Below are 20,453 nucleotides of genomic sequence, written 5' to 3' on the forward strand. Positions count from 1 at the left end.
CATGAACTGGGGAGGCGGAGCTTGCAGTGAGCCGAGATTGGGCCACTACACTCCAGCCTGGGCGACAGAGCGAGACTCCGTCTCAAAAAAAAAGAAAAAAATTTAAGAAGGGGAAAATTCCTTGCTTAACCTAAAATGTGGCCTTGAGGCCTGGTCACCCTGTGCCATTGAGACCTGGGGTGTGAGGTTCATTCATGAGCCTCTGGTCTCCTGGAAGGGTCTGGTCTGTTCATTCATGAGCCGGGTAATTAAATAACTCTTTGTAAGAGTCAGGGAGCTCCTTGCTAGGGAGCTCCTTGCTAAGTGTTCTTCCCCAGTTGGAGCGCAAACACAGCCTGAAGTCCTCTCCCCTCTCAATGCCCACCTCCCCCTTCCCTTTAAAGGGAGGATTTTATGCTTTAAGGGAAATGGGGAAGGGGGGGCGGGGGGGAACACCTTAAAGGAATTTTAGGCAGATTCAGCATTTTTCTGGTGTTGCTCCAAAAATTCCCCACACTGTAATAAAAGGAAAAAATTGTGAGCAGGCATCTGATTAGTGAGCTTTTTACAACACAGCTTTTCTTTTGGATGCTTTAAAATGAACACATACTGTTTTAAAACAAGCCCCTGTACAGTTTTCTGGGGAGGGGGAGAAGTTTGTGGAAAATACCGGAAAAGGTTATAAAGCTGAGGGAAATTAACAAAGGACTGTGAGTTTTGCCTTTGGAGGTTAACTATCAGCGAGAGGCCAAGGCTCTTCCTTAGTCCTTGTGCAGATTCAACTTCCCAGCCCCTCGACACGTGGACCGGGAAGTCCCTGGGAGCAAAGCGTCCACACAGACCTTTGTGGGGAGACTCGTGCGGGCTGTGGGCCCGATTCAGGGAACTGTGTTTCTGTGAAGATGAAGCTGAGCATTTCCCAGAAATGAGCCCAAATGGTGGGGAATTCAGGGCAAAGAGAGGAACCTCTGTACTGGCAATGGGGGATGTCGTGCAGGGTCCCCAGAAGGTGTGATATTAACACAAGGGTGTGTGTTCGAGGGACCTTTGCTGTTGCTGAATGGTTTCGCTGGAAAGCTCGTTTTTTGTGTGTGCTTAGAAATAGTCCCGGCAGGAGGAGACTGGGGCTGTCCTAACGGGAGGACAGAGGCTGCTGGTCGGGGAGCTGGAGGGGACAGCGAGGGAGGAGCAGGCAGGAGTCTCCCTGCGGTGGGTTAGGGCACCGAATGGACTTCAGGTGCCTTGTTCACACACAGCGGCATTCACGACATCCACGCACTGCCGACATCCATGCACTGCAGATTTTCTGGGCTGGGCCATTAACCTCAGCAGAAAAATGCTTTTTCCAGGGGGTGTCTGGCAGCACATTGCGGGCGGGCTGCACAGATGAAACAGAAACCCACCTGACACTTCCCCCCTGCTGCTACAGGTCTCAGGCTCCAGTCCCCACCCAGCTTCCTCTGCCCCCAGAGGCCCCCACCCTTGGCAGACAAGGGTGTCTGCCACCCCTTGCCTAGGTGGCTAACAGGCCTGGCATGGGGGCGCCTCGATCTCAGGTCCATACTTCACTCACTCCCTTGCTCCTCCTCCTCCTCCTGTTGGCCAGTGCCAGGTTTCAGTGGGTCCGGCTGCATGAAACAAAGCATTGTGAGGCTCTGCTGAGGGTCTCCCACCCACCCTCCCTCCCGCCTCCTTCCCAGCGGCTCCCCGAGTTTCCTTTCCAGGCCAGGTTTGTTGTCCCGAATTGGGAAAATAAGCAAAAGCTGCTTGTGTTTCAGAACACTCTCCTCCCCATCAAAAGGGTGGATGTGCTGTGCCTCCCAAAAGAGGGCTTTCTTCCCGCTTCACACTTGATGCCAATGTGTCCTTCCTTCCATGGGCGTTCAGGTCTTTGGTGTAGCCTTCAGAGCTGAGTTCCCTCAGCAAGAAAGTTCAAAGATTGCCAGCGCTCACAAGTTTATTAGCAGTTGATGGATACTTTGCAGAAACAAGTGAATGCCTGATGAGTCACCTTCTCCCTGTCCCTGTCTTGTTTTCCATATGTTCCAGTATGTATGTGCACACAGAAACACACATAACACACATTCGTACACACTGACATCATGGACACAGTCTTGCACATGCACATGCACACGCACTGGACTTCCTAGCTACGTGGGGGCGGTGACCAGCCAGTTTTCTGGTGTCGATTTTCAGTGGGGTGGGGGTTGAGGGAAAGGATTGAGACCTCAGTGTCCCCTTTGTGTGGAGCTTTTGGGGCAGGCATTTGGGAAGGCCACCTTGGGGTGTCTGTAGGGAACCGCTGCTCAGGGTGTGTGTGTGTGTGGCTGCCTCAGCAGGCCGCAGTGTGCACATTTGTATGGCCTTACTGACGGGCACCTCCATCCAACATTGGCTGCTACTTAAAAAAAAAAAAAAAAACAACTGAGTGGAGCCAATGAGTTCCCAGGTCCTAACACGCCTGTAAAAGTTGGAGCCAGTTAGTGTCCTGGGCTGCCCCAGTTACCCAGCCTGCTGGGGCAGCAAGATGCGGCCCCATCCTCTGCCATCGACCCCCTGCAGGGTGCAACCCATCATCATTGACTCTGAACCCAGTTACTCCAGAAACACAAAGGCCACACCAAAACACATCTCACACTCAACCCCTGCTTTGTGCCCCCCAGGTCCCTGAGAGGAGGAGCTGGGGCTGCAGGGAGCGAGGGCAAGGCCCTGACCGACGTGGGGCCCTTCCCCTCTGCTTTCCCCCCTCTGCTGTCCCCATTTTTGTTAACAAGTATAAGACTTCCGGTCTCCACCCTGCTGCCACAAACCACAGCGTTCCTGCAGTCTGGCTGGGCTGGGGAGATTTATGGTCCCAAGTCTGAGGCCTGCCCGCTGGCTCCTACTTAAGGAGGAGTCAGAATGCCCGCCGCCGGGGCTCCCTTTCCCTCCGTGTGACCCCCCTTTTAAAGTCCTCCAAGTGCCTGTGGAGGAAAATTACCTTACCAGAATCACCCCGGCCTCCAGGCTGCCTGTGGGAAGATCCCTGTGTAGGGAAGCGGGGCGGGGCCTGCAGGGGAGGGATGAGGGCGGAGCAGGGCGCCCTGCAGGCTCCAGATGCTTCTGTGGAAGGAGGGGAAACAGGGGGCACCCCTGGGGACGGGGGTGCCGGCAGAGAAGGGGAGAAGGGGGACGCGTCTATTTGAGACACATAATCTTCTGTCTGGGCTGGAGTAAGCTTTGTTAAGGTAGACCGGGTTAATACCGGTGTGCACGTTGTGATTTGGCATTTTGACATGAATTCACCCTTTGTGTACAGGGCTGCTGCTGACACACTGAGACTTGTTTTTCTATCAGGAATATAGATGTTTTTGTCCCAAGCCACCCTCATTTTTATTTTTACCAGTTAGAGAGGTCCCTCGTGACCACGGCACTGATCTGAGAGCCGGGTGGCAGGCACCCAGAGACCATCGCATAGGTGGTCCCAGAGTCTAGACACCTGGGTTCTAGCTCTGGCTGTTTCATCCCCTGGTACTCCAGCAGCAGGCTTTCTGGGTCCTGGTTTTCTCATCAGGATGACAAGGGGCTGGAGGAGCTGGCCTTCAAGGTCCCATCCAGTTGAAAGATCTGTAACTCCAGGACGTTGCTGAGGCTTTTTGCGGCCCTAAAACCAGACCACCCAAGGGTCCCTTTGCATCTGTGCTCTGCAGAGAAGAGGCTTTGTTGGCCAGGTGGGCACAGGTGGTGGTGTACTAGACTCCTGATGGGCAGGGGCCTGGAGAGAAGCAGCACCCAGCGCTTCCTATGCTTAAAGAAAGGCAGAGTCCTGGTCAAAGGGCTGTAAGAGCCTGGGCAAGTCCAGGACTATCCTCACCGCCTCCTTCTTTTTGTCTGGTCCTGAGAGATGAGCTGGTGACTGGGTGCAGGGGGTGTCTTCATTCTAGGAGTCACCAATGCCTGTCCCCACTAACCCTCTCTGCCATTGTGTTTTCTAGATTCCCAACTTCTTCTGGAGCCTGGGGATCGGTCACACTGGTGCGTGGTGGCATACTGGGAGGAGAAGACGAGAGTGGGGAGGCTCTACTGTGTCCAGGAGCCCTCTCTGGATATCTTCTATGATCTACCTCAGGGGAATGGCTTTTGCCTCGGACAGCTCAATTCGGACAACAAGAGTCAGCTGGTGCAGAAGGTGCGGAGCAAAATCGGCTGCGGCATCCAGCTGACGCGGGAGGTGGATGGCGTGTGGGTGTACAACCGCAGCAGTTACCCCATCTTCATCAAGTCCGCCACACTGGACAACCCGGACTCCAGGACGCTGTTGGTACACAAAGTGTTCCCCGGTTTCTCCATCAAGGCTTTCGACTATGAGAAGGCGTACAGCCTGCAGCGGCCCAATGACCACGAGTTTATGCAGCAGCCGTGGACGGGCTTTACCGTGCAGATCAGCTTTGTGAAGGGCTGGGGCCAGTGCTACACCCGCCAGTTCATCAGCAGCTGCCCGTGCTGGCTAGAGGTCATCTTCAACAGCCGGTAGCCGCGTGCGGAGGGGACAGAGCGTGAGCTGAGCAGGCCACACTTCAAACTACTTTGCTGCTAATATTTTCCTCCTGAGTGCTTGCTTTTCATGCAAACTCTTTGGTCGTTTTGTTTGTTCGTTTGTTTGTTGGTTGGTTTTCTTCTTCTCGTCCTCGTTTGTGTTCTGTTTTGTTTCGCTCTTTGAGAAATAGCTTATGAAAAGAATTGTTGGGGGTTTTTTTTGGAAGAAGGGGTGGGTATGATCGGCAGGACACGCTGATAGGAAGAGGGGAAGCAGAAATCCAAGCACCACCAAACACAGTGTATGAAGGGGGGCGGTCATCATTTCACTTGTCAGGAGTGTGTGTGAGTGTGAGTGTGCGGGTGAGTGTGCACGTGTGTGCAGGAGCAGCAGATGGGGAGATGGCGTGCTCTTTGTTTTCTGTCTCTTACGGATGTCCCCAGCAGAGAGGTTTGCGGTCCTAAGCGGTGTCTGTCCTGCCCCTTGGACATGCTCAGTGGGGCAGAGGCAGTACCTGGGCGAGCTGGTGGCAGGGGTCCCAGCAGCTGCCAGGAGCACGGCTCTGTCTCCAGCCTGGGAAAGCCCCCGCCCCTCCTCTCCCTCATCAAGGACACAGGCCTGCCCACAGGCTTCTGAGCAGCGAACCTGCTAGTGGCTGAACCAGAACCAATTGTTTTCCTCCTTGTCTTACTCCCTTCCCGCCAGCCCCTGCCGTTGTACTGTCTTTGTTTTTTGGCCATCTGCTCCTGGATCTCCCTGAGATGGGCTTCCCAAGGGCTGCCGGGGCAGCCCCCTCACAGTATTGCTCACCCCGTGCCCTCTCCCCTCAGCCTCTCCCCTGCCTGCCCTGGTGACATCAGGTTTTTCCCGGACTTAGAAAACCAGCTCAGCACTCCCTGCTCCCAGCCTGTGTGTTGAGCTCTGCTATTAGGCCAGCAAGCGGGGACGTCCCTGGGAGGGACATACATGCTTAGCGGTCCCCTTCCCTCCAAGAAGGATTTGGTCCGTCATAACCCAAGGTACCATCCTAGGCTGACACCTAACTCTTCTTTCATTTCTTCTACAACTCATACACTCGTATGATACTTTGACACTGTTCTTAGCTCAATGAGCATGTTTAGACTTTAACATAAGCTATTTTTCTAACTACAAAGGTTTAAATGAACAAGAGAAGCATTCTCATTGGAAATTTAGCATTGTAGTGCTTTGAGAGAGAAAGGACTCCTGAAAAAAAAACCTGAGATTTATTAAAGAAAAAAATGTATTTTATGTTATATATAAATATATTATTACTTGTAAATATAAAGACGTTTTATAAGCATCATTATTTATGTATTGTGCAATGTGTATAAACAAGAAAAATAAAGAAAAGATGCACTTTGCTTTAATATAAATGCAAATAACAAATGCCAAATTAAAAAAGATAAACACAAGATTGGTGTTTTTTTCTATGGGTGTTATCACCTAGCTGAATGTTTTTCTAAAGGAGTTTATGTTCCATTAAATGATTTTTAAAATGTACACTTGATTTCATGTTGTCCTCCAACTCCTTTTTCTTCTGCTGCTTGGAGGGAGTGGGGAGGAGTATTCATCCAAATTCAGTTGAGTTGGCGTCTTCCCAGCCCAGTGCTTGGAGGATGGGAGACGTGGGCCACAAAAGAGAGACATCTAGAACAGCCCTGGTCTTCAAGAGTGCGGGAAAGACCTGCAGCCACCCAGACATCCCTCCTTCTTGTGTCTTGAATTTGTAATGGGAGACAACCTACAGGAGCCCTGTGGGTGATAATTCAAAGCTTGTAGAATTGAGGACAGGGAATTAGATCTAGGGTGATGGGAAGGAGACCGGATTAGGGGATGGATGGGAAAGTTCAGCCCCAAGAACCTGGGTCCATCTGGTTCTTGCCAACTCCTCACTTGGTATTAAATCCTGAGCCTGCTGTACCTCTGCTAGACTGGATTCCAGGAGAAGTTTCCTGGGGCTGAGACCCTGGAAGGGTGATGAAGGTGGGGGTTGAATGTCAGTGGTAGTCAGAGGGACTAGGCCACCTCCTGGCTCCCTCCCAAATACTGTCCTGGGCCACAAAAGTCACAGAGTCCAAGTTCCACTCTGCAATATCCTCCCTTGTCTGCTGGAACTTAAGCGACAGTTCACTAGTCCCCTTCCCCAGCCTAGCTCTTACGGCACTTGCAGTCAAAATGCCTCTTCAGTGCTGTCTTTGCATCAGCCTGCCTTGGTTCACTGCTGAACGTGATCTGAGCCATGTTTTAGATTCGGGAGATCTTGCACAAGAGATGGTCTAAATTGGGTACCAAACAAACGGCTGTGCAGGTGTCTACGTAAGGGATTTTTGAACCTTATATCCAGGAAGGAGGTTCTTATGAAGTGGGGGTTAAGATTTGGGTATCATAAGCCTGTATAATTTCATGAGAGCTTTTTGGAAGGCCAATGTAGAAAGCCAACTTTCTGTTTTGCCAAAAAATCACCAAAAGCGCTACAGCCTACTGGCGCCACCATTTCATTAAAGGGAATGACAATACAATTGTTTAGCAAGAAATATTAATACATGTTGATTGTTGATTTATGCTCTGGGGCATTAATGCCAAGTGCTCATCCTGGCCAACTTGTTTACATGTGATGGGGAGCTTACTACCTCTCAAAGTAGCTTTTGCTTTTTTTTGTTTTTTTTTGAGATGGAGTCTCGCTCTGTTGCCCAGGCTGGAGTGCAGTGATCTCGGCTCACTGCAGCCTCTGCCTCCCGGGTTCAGGCGCTTTTGCTGCCTCAGCCTCCCGAGTAGCTGGGATTACAGGAACACACCACCACACCCGGCTAATTTTTTGTATTTTTAATAGAGATGGGGTTTTGTCACGTTGGCCAGGCTGGTCTTGAACTCCTGACCTTAGGTGATCCACCTGCCTTGGCCTTTCCCAAAGTGTTGGGATTACAGACAGGCTCACCACGCCTGGTCGCTTTTTGCTTTTTATCACTAAACTGAAACTTGCTTACATTGTAGTTCTGTAACCCAGAATAAGTGCAAAATCTCATCTCTAGAAAACACCCAAGGAGGGTTCTAATCAACTCCAGGGTGGTAGCGGCGGAGGACGGGTAGGGAGGGAAGGTGTTTCACTGGGGGCTGTCAAAGTCATTTTAGTTTGCTCTAAATTGAGTCGGCATGCCCAGAAGCTCTTTAATAATCGTAGCTACCATTTACTGAATGCTTCACTAGGTGCCAGGCATAATGTTTAGGCATTTGAGGGAATTCTCATTTCATCTTCATTAGGACATGCTGCAAAAATGGAGGCTTTGAGAGGTGAAATGACCTGCTCAAGGTCACACAGTGAGATAGTAAGTGGTTAGGGAGATCAGGATCTGACTCTGGGCTGAGTGGTTCTTCCTGCTTGGTCCACGCCCTGTTGAGATGTTTATTTGGTAGGATCCTGTGTGGCTCCAGTCCCACAACTCCCTGAAATGGAGAGGAGGTGGGAGGGTGGTCCACCACGTTTCCTCCTGGCCCTGCCACTTGCGCAAGCCCTCTGGATTTGGGAGGCAGAAGCTGTGGCTTCTGGAGGAAGGAGAGGCTGGAACAGGGGTGGAGGTGTGTGGATTCTGGCAGCATGGCTGATTCCGGGTGGTGGGGAAAGAGGAGTGCTTACGAGGAGTCTGGCATTTGCTAGTTTCTGACACTTCCCTCTTTTTGCCCGCAAGCCTGTCACCCACAGTCATCTCCTGAGCACCTTCAATGTGCCCAGAACTGTGCCGCGGCGGTCACGGAGGTAACATGGACCTGGACAGTGCCTGTGAGTGATGCTGGGGGACGAGACGCCACACCTAAGATGATCAGCAACAGAGCAGGCAGAAGAAAAGGCGAGGACCCAGGAGGAGGCCTGGTCTTGGGGCCACAGGTGCTTGCAGAGGAGGTGGGACTTTCAGCTCAGATGGCATTGAGATTAGCAGAGTAGGGGGAGAAGGTACCCCATTGGAAGGAAGTTTTCCTGCCTCTTGGTACTCCTTCCTTTCAGTTCACCCCTTAAATTTCAGGGTATTTTATATAACTCGATCTCAGGCTCTGCTCAGGCTACACCCTCTCCCTGGAGGACAGCATCACTCTGGTGGTTCCGTCTCCGTCAGACCTGTAGATGCCTCAGCTGTCCCAACCAGAAACCTGGATTCCCCATCCTTGCCCCGTCCCCCATAATAAAAAAAACAAATTCCCTCCATCCTGTTTCACTCAATCAATAATTGTAAAATGCAAATATCTCTCTCAGAGTTCTCTTTTCTCTACCCCCACTAGCATGACTTAATTCAGGGCCTGTAAGTTTTCCCTGGGTCTCCCTTACCTCTGGTGAAAGTAGCCCTTCAGCATCCACCTCTGCCAACCTCTCCCCTGAGTCCCCAGCCCTCCACACACAGAAACCTTTTATTCCAGGCATGCAGGGGGATGCACCGTGCTGCAGGCCCGCCGTGCTCATGTGCTTCTGCAGCAAGTGCTTTGCAGCCACTTCAATTAGCTATCTCCTCCTTATCCTTGGGATATGATGCAGGCAACACTTCCTCCAGGAAGCCTCCACCCTTTAAAAAATTTCCGTCTGGCCGGGTGCGGTGGCTCGTGTCTGTAATCCCAGCACTTTGGGAGGCTAAGGCGGGCGGATCACCTGAGGTCAGGAGTTTGAGACCATCCTGGCCAACATGGTGAAACCCCTGTGTCTACTAAAAATACAAAATTAGCCTGGTGTGGTGGTCAGCGCCTGTAATACCAGCTACTTGGGAGGCTGAGGCAGGAGAATCACTTGAACCCAGGAGGCAGAGGTTGTGGTGAGCCAAGATTACGCAATTGCCCTCCAGCCTGGGCGACAAGAGTGAAACTCTGTCTCAAAAAAAAAAAAAAAAAAAAAAAAAAATTTGTCCTGAAGAGTGATCAATAGTGTAAGATTCTCTCTCCTGCTGAACTATAAGCTCTTGGCACCCTGGAGTCTCAACTGGAGTCTCAGTTAGAATTCACTGCCCTGACAATTCCTGGTGTGGCGCTCAGACAGGACTTGTCTCATGAACAAGGCACATCTGTGGGCTTAGCTTGGGCTGGGAATAATAGTCATCATCTTCATCATCAAGAAGCAATGCTGAGTATGTCCTGACTCCGTGCTAGGCAGTGTTCTAAGCACTTTACACTGGGATTGTCCCATATGATCCTGACAGCCACTCTGTGAGTGGATACCATGATCATCACTCCCATTCTACAGATAAATAGGTTCAAAGAATTGCCCACAGTCTCCCAGCTGTTAAGTGATAGCATCAGATTTCATCACTTCTGTGTTATCTAATCTCTCTGGGCAGGCCTGGCTCAAGGAGTTGGGTATATGTTTTTTCTAAAACAAGTTCTGGTTTGGAAGGACCAAGCTGATCTGACTGCTGAGCAACAGAAACAACACCTGCCATTTGTACGTGTCAGTGCACACCAAGGGTATGCTGCCTGTGTCCCCACGCCACAGAGGATGTGGGCAGGCCTTCCCCGATTCAGGAAGGGCCTGACCCTCCAATGGGTGAGTGATTTGCCTAGGACCACCTATGCACAGCCTGTGATGGAAGCTAAATTTGCACCCAAACCTACAGCAAGAGACGACTTCTCGCTGGGTCTATTAAGCTCCCAACACTCAGCAGCCTGCAAAGGACCTGTTTGTCAGCTCAGCCGGTGTGCCCTCAATGAGCAACTCCTGATTATCCCTGAGGGTGTGCTGGGGGCAGGCAAGGTGGGGGCCTGATGTGAAATAGGATGTGGTTCACAGTCACCGGTTTGGGGGTCAGACAGATCTGGGTTTGAGCACTCACTTGGGCAAGTCACAACCTCTCTGAACCTCAATTTCCAAAGCATAAAGTGTGTATTATACTTTCATGAGGCTAAAATGGGGACTGGGGAGAAAATTCATGTGAAGAGCTGACCATATGCTAATTAGGTTGAACCACGCGGGATTGCTAATATCTGATCATGTTGACCCACAATAATGGCAATTTCAGATACTTTATTAGATACTCAATCCAAGGCAGCTGGCCGTAATCGGGGGTTCCCCACCCTTCTTTTCATCCCGCAGCTGCAGTCAGAGGCTGGTGGTGCCCTCTGGGTGGTGGATTTTGCAGCGAGTGAGAGAAGACAGTCGGAAAGCCAGTCCATGGATAGTAGGGGGTGGCCAATATTGAGGCGATTACTTCCTGCTCAGAATGTCATCCAACTGCTGAGCCCAGGCCAGGGCAGGAAGCAAAGACCGCCAGCAGCCAGGGCTGCAGGGTTGGGGTGTCCTGGCCTCAGGAGGAGGGGTGCGTGGGCCCAGGCTGCCACCCTCGGAGCCAGGAGCAGCCTGCACAGTCCCCGGTTTCCTGGCGGCTCTCAAGCAGGAGGCCCGAGCTGCTAGCTCAGCAGTTTTCCCCCAGCCAGAAGAACCCCGCTCTCTTTCTGAAAGTAATGATTTTCTAAAAATGGATTCCCTCCCCTCCCCCAGCTGCAATTAATCTACCCAACACAAAGTGGCCGCTGGAGGAGGACTCTGGTGAGTTGGGACTAGTGCAAGTGCTTTGATTAATTCAGGGACAATTTCCTGGCTGGGCTGGGGGTGAGAGGCTGGGCAGGGACACGCTGCCTGGGTCGGGGGTGGCCCACTGCAGGGTTCATTTAAACCGCTGTGAGAGCCACGGACACCTGGGAGAGCTGGGAGCCTCTTCCTAGGGAGCCTGTGCCCACCTTCCTGGGGATATGAGAGGCAGAGTCTGCCATGGACATGTGCCCAGGTGCCAGGGGAAGCTCTTGCTAAGCCTGGAGCTGCCTGGAGCTGCCATTTTAGTGGAAGCTTAGGGGGAGTAGGAATACAATTGTTTCTACCATAAGCCCTTATATCTTACGTAGTAGAATGCAAACTTGACCTTAATTGTTGAGAAAAAACAAGACACTTCAAGGACACGTGGTTGCCCTTGATGTTGCTTTAAGTGGTAGCCCCAGGCCCTGGCAGTTTCTCTTCTGCTGTGGGCATTTTGGTGGAAAAGTGTAAGATCAGTGGGACACAGAAGCCCTGGGGACAGAAATAGAGTGTGTATATTAGGACTGCTTTGAACCTTAAAGAAAGCAGAGATGTGTCATAGACAACTATATTGAATCCACTCTCTGCAGTGTAGACAGCCCTTTCATACACGTTCCTCTAATGATTCTGGATGGGAGCTCTGACTACCCCCATTTTAGAAGAAACTGAGGCTAAAAGAGATGAGCAACTTACACGAGTCACCCAGCCAGGAGATGGCCAAGCAGTTTTCCTTAAGCCTAACCCAGGGCTCTTTTATCCAAAGCCTGGTGCTCATCACTCTGTCCCATGCCCATTTCAAACTCCAGGTCTTGCACTCAGCCTGCCCAGATCCCAGCAGTAATGAGTGACTTGGGGTCAAGACATTTCATTCCCAGGGAATACTTACGCACTTCCCTCATTTCCCAGCCTCCCTTGCAGTTTGTTTGGGACCATGTGACCAGTTCTGGCCAATGGGCTGTGAGAAGTGCCATGTGTCACTTCCAAGCTAAAGCATTGAAAAATTGGTGCAGGGTGACCCAGCTCTCTCTCTCTCTCTCTCTCTGCCACAGGGACCTGGAAGATATGTTTTAGGATGATGGAGACAGAAGATGGAAAAGCACTCGGATCCTGAATGGCTGCTCCGGAGAGCCCCTGGGCCCACTGCAGACTTTGTTTGAATGTGGAACTTTTTCTTTGTGGCTGAGATTTGGAGGTTTGCCTATCCAGATGATTATGTGACCTGTGCCCCACACTCAGTCCCTTGCAGAATCTGGCTTGCTTCTTTCTTTTATGGAGCTGGGTCTTGTATCTCCAGCATCTGGCAGCTCCTTGAGGTCAGGCACGAGCCCAGCCCTCATGCTTACTTGAATCCTTTCACGATACAAAGCCCAGCACCGGGCTCAATGTAGGTGATGAGTAAATACCTGCGGTAATTGGCATGAAGTGCCTCTCCAGTGGTGCCCCATGAGGGACTGCCACCAGGTGTCCTCCAAGGGCACAGTCTCCCACCTGGTCCAGGGCTCCTCTCTGATGAAACCCTGCCCTTGCCTGCTCCTCAGCTACATAGTCTTTGAAACGGCTCTTCATCTTCTCCTCAACCTCATCTCCGCAGGATACAGCTCCAGCCAGGCCAGGGGCCACTTTAACCTGGCCAAAGCCAGTACCGTCTGGGCAAGGAGAGAGAGGCTCAGAGCAGAGCTCCGGCTCCAGTGAACACATTGATTAGAGTCATCAGACCACGTTCCCAGCTCCTCTCACCTATCCTGCTTGATTTTTCTTCATATTGGTGGTTGACATTATACTTACTGTATTATATACACGTTTGCCTTTTTTTTTTTTTTTTTTTGAGACTGAGTTTTTGCTCTTGTTGCCCAGGCTAGAGTGCAACGGCACGATCTCAGCTTACCGCAACCTCCACCTCCCAGGTTCAAGTGATTCTCCTGTCTCAGCCTCCTGAGTAGCTGGGACTACAGGCACACACCACCATGCCTAGCTAATTTTGTATTTTTAGTAGAGATGGGGTTTCACCAGGTTGGCCAGGCTGGTCTCGATCTCTTGACCTCATGATCTGCCTGCCTTGGCCTCCCAAAGTGCTGGGATTACAGGCATGAGCCACCGTGCCCGGCCTATGTTTGACATTTTATTATGTATCTGTTTGTTGGCTTGACTATTATCAGAGGCCCCTAGCAGAGTGTGAGCTCTGTGACAGCAGGGACTTTGCTCTGGTCACTGCCATAACCCCAGAATCTAGAACAATGCCCAGCACATAGAAGGGATAGAAGGCACTCAACCGATATCGGAAGGATCAATGTTGAATGACTAACTCTTCAACTACAATATATGAATTTAAGTTCCAGGCGAATTCCTTTTTTTATCTTTTTTTCTTTTTTTTTTTAGAGACAGGGTCTCTGTTGCTCAGGCTGTAGTGCAGTGGCATGATCATAGCCTTGAACTCCCGGGCTCAAATGATCCTCCTGCCCTCAGCCTCCCAAATAGCTGGAACTACAGGTGAGCACCACCCTGGCTAATTTTTTAATTTTTTTGTTGCGACGGAGACTCGCTATGTTGCCCAGGCTGGTTTCCAACTGCTGGTCTGTAGTGATCCTCCTGCCTTGCTGGGATTATAGGAATGAGCCACTGTGCCCAGCCAAATTCCCTTTTCCCCAAGAAAACTGGGTATGGGGCCAGGTGCAGTGGCTCACGCCTGTAATCCTAGCACTTTGTGAGGCCGAGGCGGGCGGATTGCCTGAGCTCAGGAGTTCAAAACCAGCCTAGGCAACACGGTGAAACCCCGCCTCTATAAAAAATTAGCTGGTGTGCACCTGTAGTCCCAAATACTCGGGAAGCTGAGGCAAGAGAATTGCTTGAACCCGGGAGGCGGAGGCTGCAGTGAGCAAGACTGCACCACTGCACTCCAGCTTAGGTGACAGAGCGAGACTCCGTCTCCAAAAAAAGAAAAGTGGGTATGTACTTACTTTATAACACTAGTGAAAATAAAAAGCACATTATTATATTCTTTTCTCCCAAAAGGTGAATGCAAAACTTTACCTCTTGGGGTGGTGGTAATAGAGACAACTACGCCCACAATAATAATAACAGAAACCTGCGTTTACTTAGGGCTAAGTATGTGCCAGGCACTCTCTGCAAGGTACGTTTTTGTTTGTTTTTGTTTTTTGTTTTTTTTGAGATGGAGTTTCACTCTTGTCGCCCAGGCTGGAGTACAGTGGCATGATGGCATGATCTCTGCTCACTGCAACCTCCGCCTCCCAGACTCAAGCAATTCTCGTGCCTCAGCCTCCCGAGTAGCTGGGATTACAGGCGTGAGCCACCGCACCCGGCCTACGTTGTATTGTCTTTAAGGTAAGTGCTCTCATTAGCTCATTTTACAGGTGAAGACTTGCAGGCCCAGAGAGACTCACAGCAAAAGCATGGTAGAACCGAAGCCCAGGTCTGCCTAACTCCACAGCCCTTGCTCTGAGCCCTGGGTCCCCAGGGGAGGCTAGAGACACCAGCAGCCTTGAAAGAGTAGTTTTCCCAGCTTCTGTTCCTTAAGGTCGAGACAGAAACACGCTAAGGCCTGATCCCACTGAGCCTGATCCCACTGAGGCAGCTCGAGACTCTGAGGGTCTCTCTGCAGGAAGGGCTTGCTCCTTGGCCAAGCTGTCCTGTCTCAACCGGGGCTGTAATATTCACTGTATATGGGAGTCGTGTCATCAGCACCAAATCTTCTAATGACACACTGCAGCCAGGGAAATTACAGTGCCCAGGAGACTTGTCCCAGAGGCCCTGCCCGAGGTAATTCCAGAGCAGGAGCGCATGCTGGGAAATAACAAGAAGGACAGAGTCTGGCTGCCAGCCTTGGGTAATGGAATGGTGAGTGATGGTAATGGGGGGTGGAGGGTGGAGGGTGGAAGATTTTATTTTACTTATACAGATCTTTTTCTTGAATTTTAAAAATATTGAAAAATGTTATCAAAAGTAAAAATTAGCCCTAACCTCATCATTTAAATTATGCCCTCCAACTTCACTTCCCAGAGGTGAACATGCTGGAGACTCGGATATGTCCCCTTTCTGAATTGGCTTCTGCCTCTACATATGCACATACACAATTCTCACCAATGGAGTCACATTCTACATATTGGCCTGTGCCCTGCTTATGTCACTTAATGATACATCACAGACATTTTTGGAGATTATTCATTTTCGTGGTTGTCTAGTAGTGGAGCAGAATTTAAAAGATGCTAGTGTTCATTTAAGGATATGCCACTTAGTACTGAATGGGAGTGAGGGCGTGGTGCAACAGGAACTCTTGTGTGATGATGCTGGGGGTATAAACTGGTTAACTTTTTGGCGGTACCTACCAAAGCTAAAGAGAATCATACCTGCATCAGAAATGCACACATATATTCACTAAAAGACATGTACAAGAATATTCACAGCAGGCTGGGTACGGTGGCTCACACCTGTAATCCCAGCACTTACGGAGGCCGAGGCAGGCAGATCACTTGAGTTCAGGAGTTTGAGACGAGCCTGGCCAACATGATGAAACCCCACCTCTACTAAAGAAAATGCAAACATTAGTCTGGCGTGTTGGCACACGCCTGTAATCCCAGCTACTTGGGAGACTGAGGCAGGAGAATCGCTTGAACCTGGGAGGTGAAAGTTGCAGTGAGATGAGATGGCACCACTGCACTCCAGCCTGGGTGACACAGCGAGACTGTGTCTCAAAAAAAAAAAAAAAAAAAGAATATTAATAGGAGCACTAGTCATAATAGCTCCAAACTGAAACAACTCAAATATCTGTCAAAAGTAGATGGTTATTTACACAGTGCACATCATGCAACAATGGGCATGAAAGAACTCCAACTCTACACGGCAGCAGGATGATCTGCACAGTTATAACGTTGGGCCAAAGAAGGCACACACAGAAAAGTCTACACTGTGTGATTCCCTTTATATAAAGTTCAAAATCAGGCGAAACCAATTTGTGGTGTTAGATGTCAGGAAGTGGGCATGAGAAGAACTTCTAGGGGCTGATGATGTCCTGTTTCTTGATCTTAGGGCTGGTTACATGGGGTGTACAGTTTGTGAAAATTGTGCACTTTTCTATATGTGTTATACATCAGTTAAAGTCTATATTTTTAAAGGAGGGTCAATGGCAGGCCATCCCTTCCAAAAATTCAGTCTTGTTTTCCCTAAGTTTGTCCCCTTCTTTTTATTCCAGCACCTAATGAGCTGCATATAGGACAGTGCCTTATGTATGATGTGACCCAGGGAGGCAATGGGAGTTGCATTTTTTGGTTTTGAAATCCCTGGGACCAGGTGGTCAGCCTCAGGTGATGACTGAGCCTGTGCTGTCCCCACGTATTTGCTCTCAGGTAGTCAGTGAGCAATGGGGTAGAGAGAATGTCAGCGGGAGGGGGTGGGAGGAGGAGGAGTAAAAGGAGGAGGAAGAGGAGGAAGAAGAGGAGGAAGAGGAGAAAGAGGGAAAGGTCGCTGTTCTCAGGACTGCTGAGGGGACTGTCTTGCACATGGGCACTTGCATGAGTGGTGAAATTTCTGGGGTCCTAGCTACTATTACAGCAATGACAATAACAACAACTACTACTATTATTAATAGCATCCAACTTTTCTTGAGTGCTTACCTATTGCCAGACACAGTGCTGAGTGCTTTATATGCATCACTCATGTGGATCCTTTTAACACTGTGTAGTTTGTATCAGTACCCATTTGCGTGTTGAAGGCTCACGTGCATACCGTAAGCCCCTGACCACCACACCACACAAGCCCTTGCTTGTTTTGATTATTTAGTTGTTTATCTGGAGACCTATTATGTGCCTGATGCTGTTGAGGATTGAGGTATAAAAATGGATGTGTGCCAAGCATGGTGGCTCACACCTGTAATCCCACCACTTTGGGAGGCTGAGGCAGGTGGATCACCTGAAGTCAGGACTTCGAGACCAGCCTGGTCAACATGGTGAAACCCTGTCTCTACTAAAAATACAAAAAACTTTAGCTGGGCATGGTGGTGTTTGCCTGTAGCTCCTCAGGAGGCTGAGGCAAGAGAATCACTTGAACCCAGGAGGCGGAGGTTGCAGTAAGCCAAGATCACACCACTGCACTCCAGCCTGGGCAACAGAGTGGGACTTTGTCCCAAAAAAAAAAAAAAAAAAAAAGTATGTGATACAGTCTCTATAGTGTCTGAGCAGGTTAATAATTGGGTGCTTATCCAAACCAATTGTCAGTGCTTTATTTCTTATTTTGGGAGTGCTCAAAATAGGTGATTCATTTCTTTTGCTATTTACTTTTATCTCCTTAGCAAGATATGTTCCCTCTTTAAATATTAGACACTAAATTAACAAATACAAAGGAGGGCCGGACCCAGTGGCTCACGCTTGTAATCCCAGCACTTTGGGAGGCTGAGGCAGGTGGATCACTTGAGGTCGGGAGTTCGAGACCAGCCTGACCAACATGGAGAAACCCCATCTCTACTAAAAAATACAAAATTAGCCGGGCATGGTGGTACATGCCTGTAATCCCAGCTACTCGGGAGGCTGAGGCAGGAGAATCGCTTGAACCCAGGAGGCAGAGGTTGTGGTGAGCCGAGATAGCGCCATTGCATTCCAGCCTGGGCAACAAGAGCAAAACTCTGTCTCAAAAAACAAAACAAAACAAAAACCACCAAGTACAAAGGGAGAAGAATTTTGTGAAAATCACCTCTTGTGATTTTTACAGAGAACTTCTTGACATCTGAACATAACTCATTTCAGACTTTAAAAAAATACATTTTTATGTGCTCACTATATAATCGGTGCTCACAGAAAATTTGCTGAATGAATGCTTAAATTGTTACAAAATGACACTATTGTATGATTTTGTAAACTGCTCATTCCAAAACACAAACACACTTAATGCTGTAATGAGAACGTATTTCCAGGTTCATGAACACACGGCTACTTCTGATGCTTTCATTCATCATTAGTAGGGATAATTTTTTTTTTCCATGTGTTTGGGAGACATTTCTGTTTCTTTTGTGGATTTCTTGTTTATGTCCTCTGCCTATTTTTTTCTCTGAGTTTGTTACTCCTTGTGGTCATTTGTCTTAAAATTTTTTTTCAAAGTAATTCATACACAAAATGTTAAAAGTCAAGAACTATTGAAAGGCTTATAATGAAAAATTGCAGTCCACTGTTCTTTCTCTCCCACCCTAGGTTTATTCCCCAGAAGTAACCCTTTCAACTTTTCAAGGTGTTTCTTTCGGTATTTATCACTATAACTTTTTAGGGATATATAAAAGATTTTATTCATTAAAAATGTAAAAATAGTATATATTCATCAAATATTCAAAAGACACAAGAATGCATTAAATAAAATGTTAAAGCCCTTCTTAATTTCTCCAATGCTACTTTTCAGAAGTAAATTTCATTAGAATGGATTACAATAGTCCCTCCTTATCTGCGGTTTTGTTTTGTGCTGTTTCAGTTACCTGTGATCTATATCTATATATATATGTGTGTGTGTGTGTATATATTTTATATATATATATATATATATATATTTTCGAGACAGCATCTTGCTCTGTCACCCAGGTTGGAGTGCAGTGGTGTGATCTTGGCTCACTGCAGCCTCGACCTCCTGGGCTCAATGGATCTTCCCACCTTAGCCTCCTGAGTAGCTAGAACTACAGGTGTGTGCCACCACACCCAACTAATTTTTGTATCTTTTGTAGAGATGTTTTTGTTTTTGTTTTCTTTTGAGACAGAGTCTTGTTCTGTCTTCCAGGCTGGAGTGCAGTGGTGCAATCTTGGCTCACTGCAACCTCTGCCTCCTAGGTTGAAATGATTCTCCCACCTCAGCCTCCCAAGTAGCTGGGATTACAGGCATGCACCACCATTTCCTGCTAATTTTTTTGTATTTTTAGTAGGGATGGGATTTCACATTGTCGAACTCCTAACTTCAAGTGATCCACCCACCTTGGCCTCCAAAAGTGCTGGGATTACAGGTGTGAGCCACTGCGCCCAGCCTAGAGATGGAGTTTTGCCATATTGCCCAGGCTGGTTGCAAACTCCTGGGCTCAAGCCATCTGCCCACCTTGACCTCCCAAAGTGCTGGGATTACAGGCGTGAGCTGGTGTGCCCAGCCATGGTCTGAAAATATTAAGTGGGAAATTCCAGAAAGAAGCAATTTATAAGTTTTAAATTGTGTGCCATTCTGAGTAGCAGATAAAATCTCGTGTTGTCCCGCTCTGTCTTATCCAGGAGGTGAATCATCCCTTTGTCCAGCATGTCCATGCTGTAGGCACTTCCCACCCATTGGTCACTTAGTAGTATCTCTTCGCAGAGCAACTGTCATAGTATTGCAGAGCTTGTGTTCAAGTAACCCTTATTTTGCTTAATGACAGCCTCGAAGCCCAAGAGTAGTGATGCTGACACATTGTCTTAGGTGTTCTATTTTATTATTATTGTTGTTAATCTTTTACTACATCTAATCTATAAATTAAACTTCGTCATAGGTATATATGCACAGGAAAAAATATATAGGGTTCTATACTATCTGTAGTTTCAGGCATCCTGGGTGTCTTGGAACATATCCCTCAAGGATAGTGGGGTACTACTATATATCACCATATTCCAAAATAATATTCTTATTCTTATGTTTCTTGATACATCAATTTTAGATATCATCTAATAACTTCCTAGCTGGGGATTCACTCTCTTGCAGCATCACATTGCTTCCCTTTTCAGTGGCCAACACTTACATTATTTTGACTATGCCCATATTGTACACCCTGAGTCATATAGTATACTATGATTGCATCTATGATTTTTACACAATGTGTTGGTATTTCTGAAGTTGAGTTGCCTAGGTTCTTTTCATTTGCTTAAAGTTCATTGTATTTTTTGCCATTGGTTTCCACACTCTTCAATTACTTCTCAATATAGTTTTTCTCAAGGTTAAACCTACCAGATAGTTTGTCAGTTCAAATTTTTCCCTTTCTGAAATCTCCATCCTTCTGCCTTAGTCTGGACAGGTTGCCTCATAGGCCTGATGCACAGCAGTCACCCTGAAGCATCCCTCCACCTTCTATTGGGTGGGATCCCTCATTACCGTCATCCCATGACTTTACCTTTCTTGGTTTAGTCCCTCATTTTGGTGCCAATTGTCTTTAAGTAGCCTGCCTGCCTGCCTGCCTGCCTCCCTCCCTCCCTCCCTCCTTCCTCCCCTTCCCTCCCTCCCTCCTCCCTTCCTCCCTTCCTCCCTTCCTCCCTTCCTTCCTCCCTTCCTTCCTTCCTTCCTTCCTCCCTCCCTCCCTCCCTTCCTTCCTTCTTTCCTTCCCTCTTTCCTTCTTTCCTTCTCCCTTTCTCCTCCTTCTCTTTCTTCTTCTTCTAAGCATAACCAAGGGCTTCAGGGCAAGAGACA

At 48.7% G+C, this 20,453-nt stretch overlaps 1 protein-coding gene across 2 annotated transcripts in view; it reads left to right on the forward strand.

Annotated features, from left to right (window-relative positions):
- Positions 1 to 6,023, forward strand: part of SMAD7 (SMAD family member 7) — a 31,043-nt gene extending 25,020 nt beyond the window's left edge. For both annotated transcript variants that reach the window (XM_032152352.2, XM_032152353.2), the window contains exon 4: positions 3,954 to 6,023. In XM_032152352.2, the coding sequence (XP_032008243.1) occupies positions 3,954 to 4,492 (539 nt within the window). In that variant the 3' untranslated portion in view covers positions 4,493 to 6,023. The remainder of the gene's footprint in view (positions 1 to 3,953) is intronic.
- Positions 6,024 to 20,453: the final 14,430 nt, after the last annotated feature.

This window comes from Hylobates moloch, unplaced genomic scaffold (genome assembly GCF_009828535.3).
Source record: "Hylobates moloch isolate HMO894 unplaced genomic scaffold, HMol_V3 SCAFFOLD_5, whole genome shotgun sequence".
NCBI lineage: Eukaryota > Metazoa > Chordata > Mammalia > Primates > Hylobatidae > Hylobates > Hylobates moloch.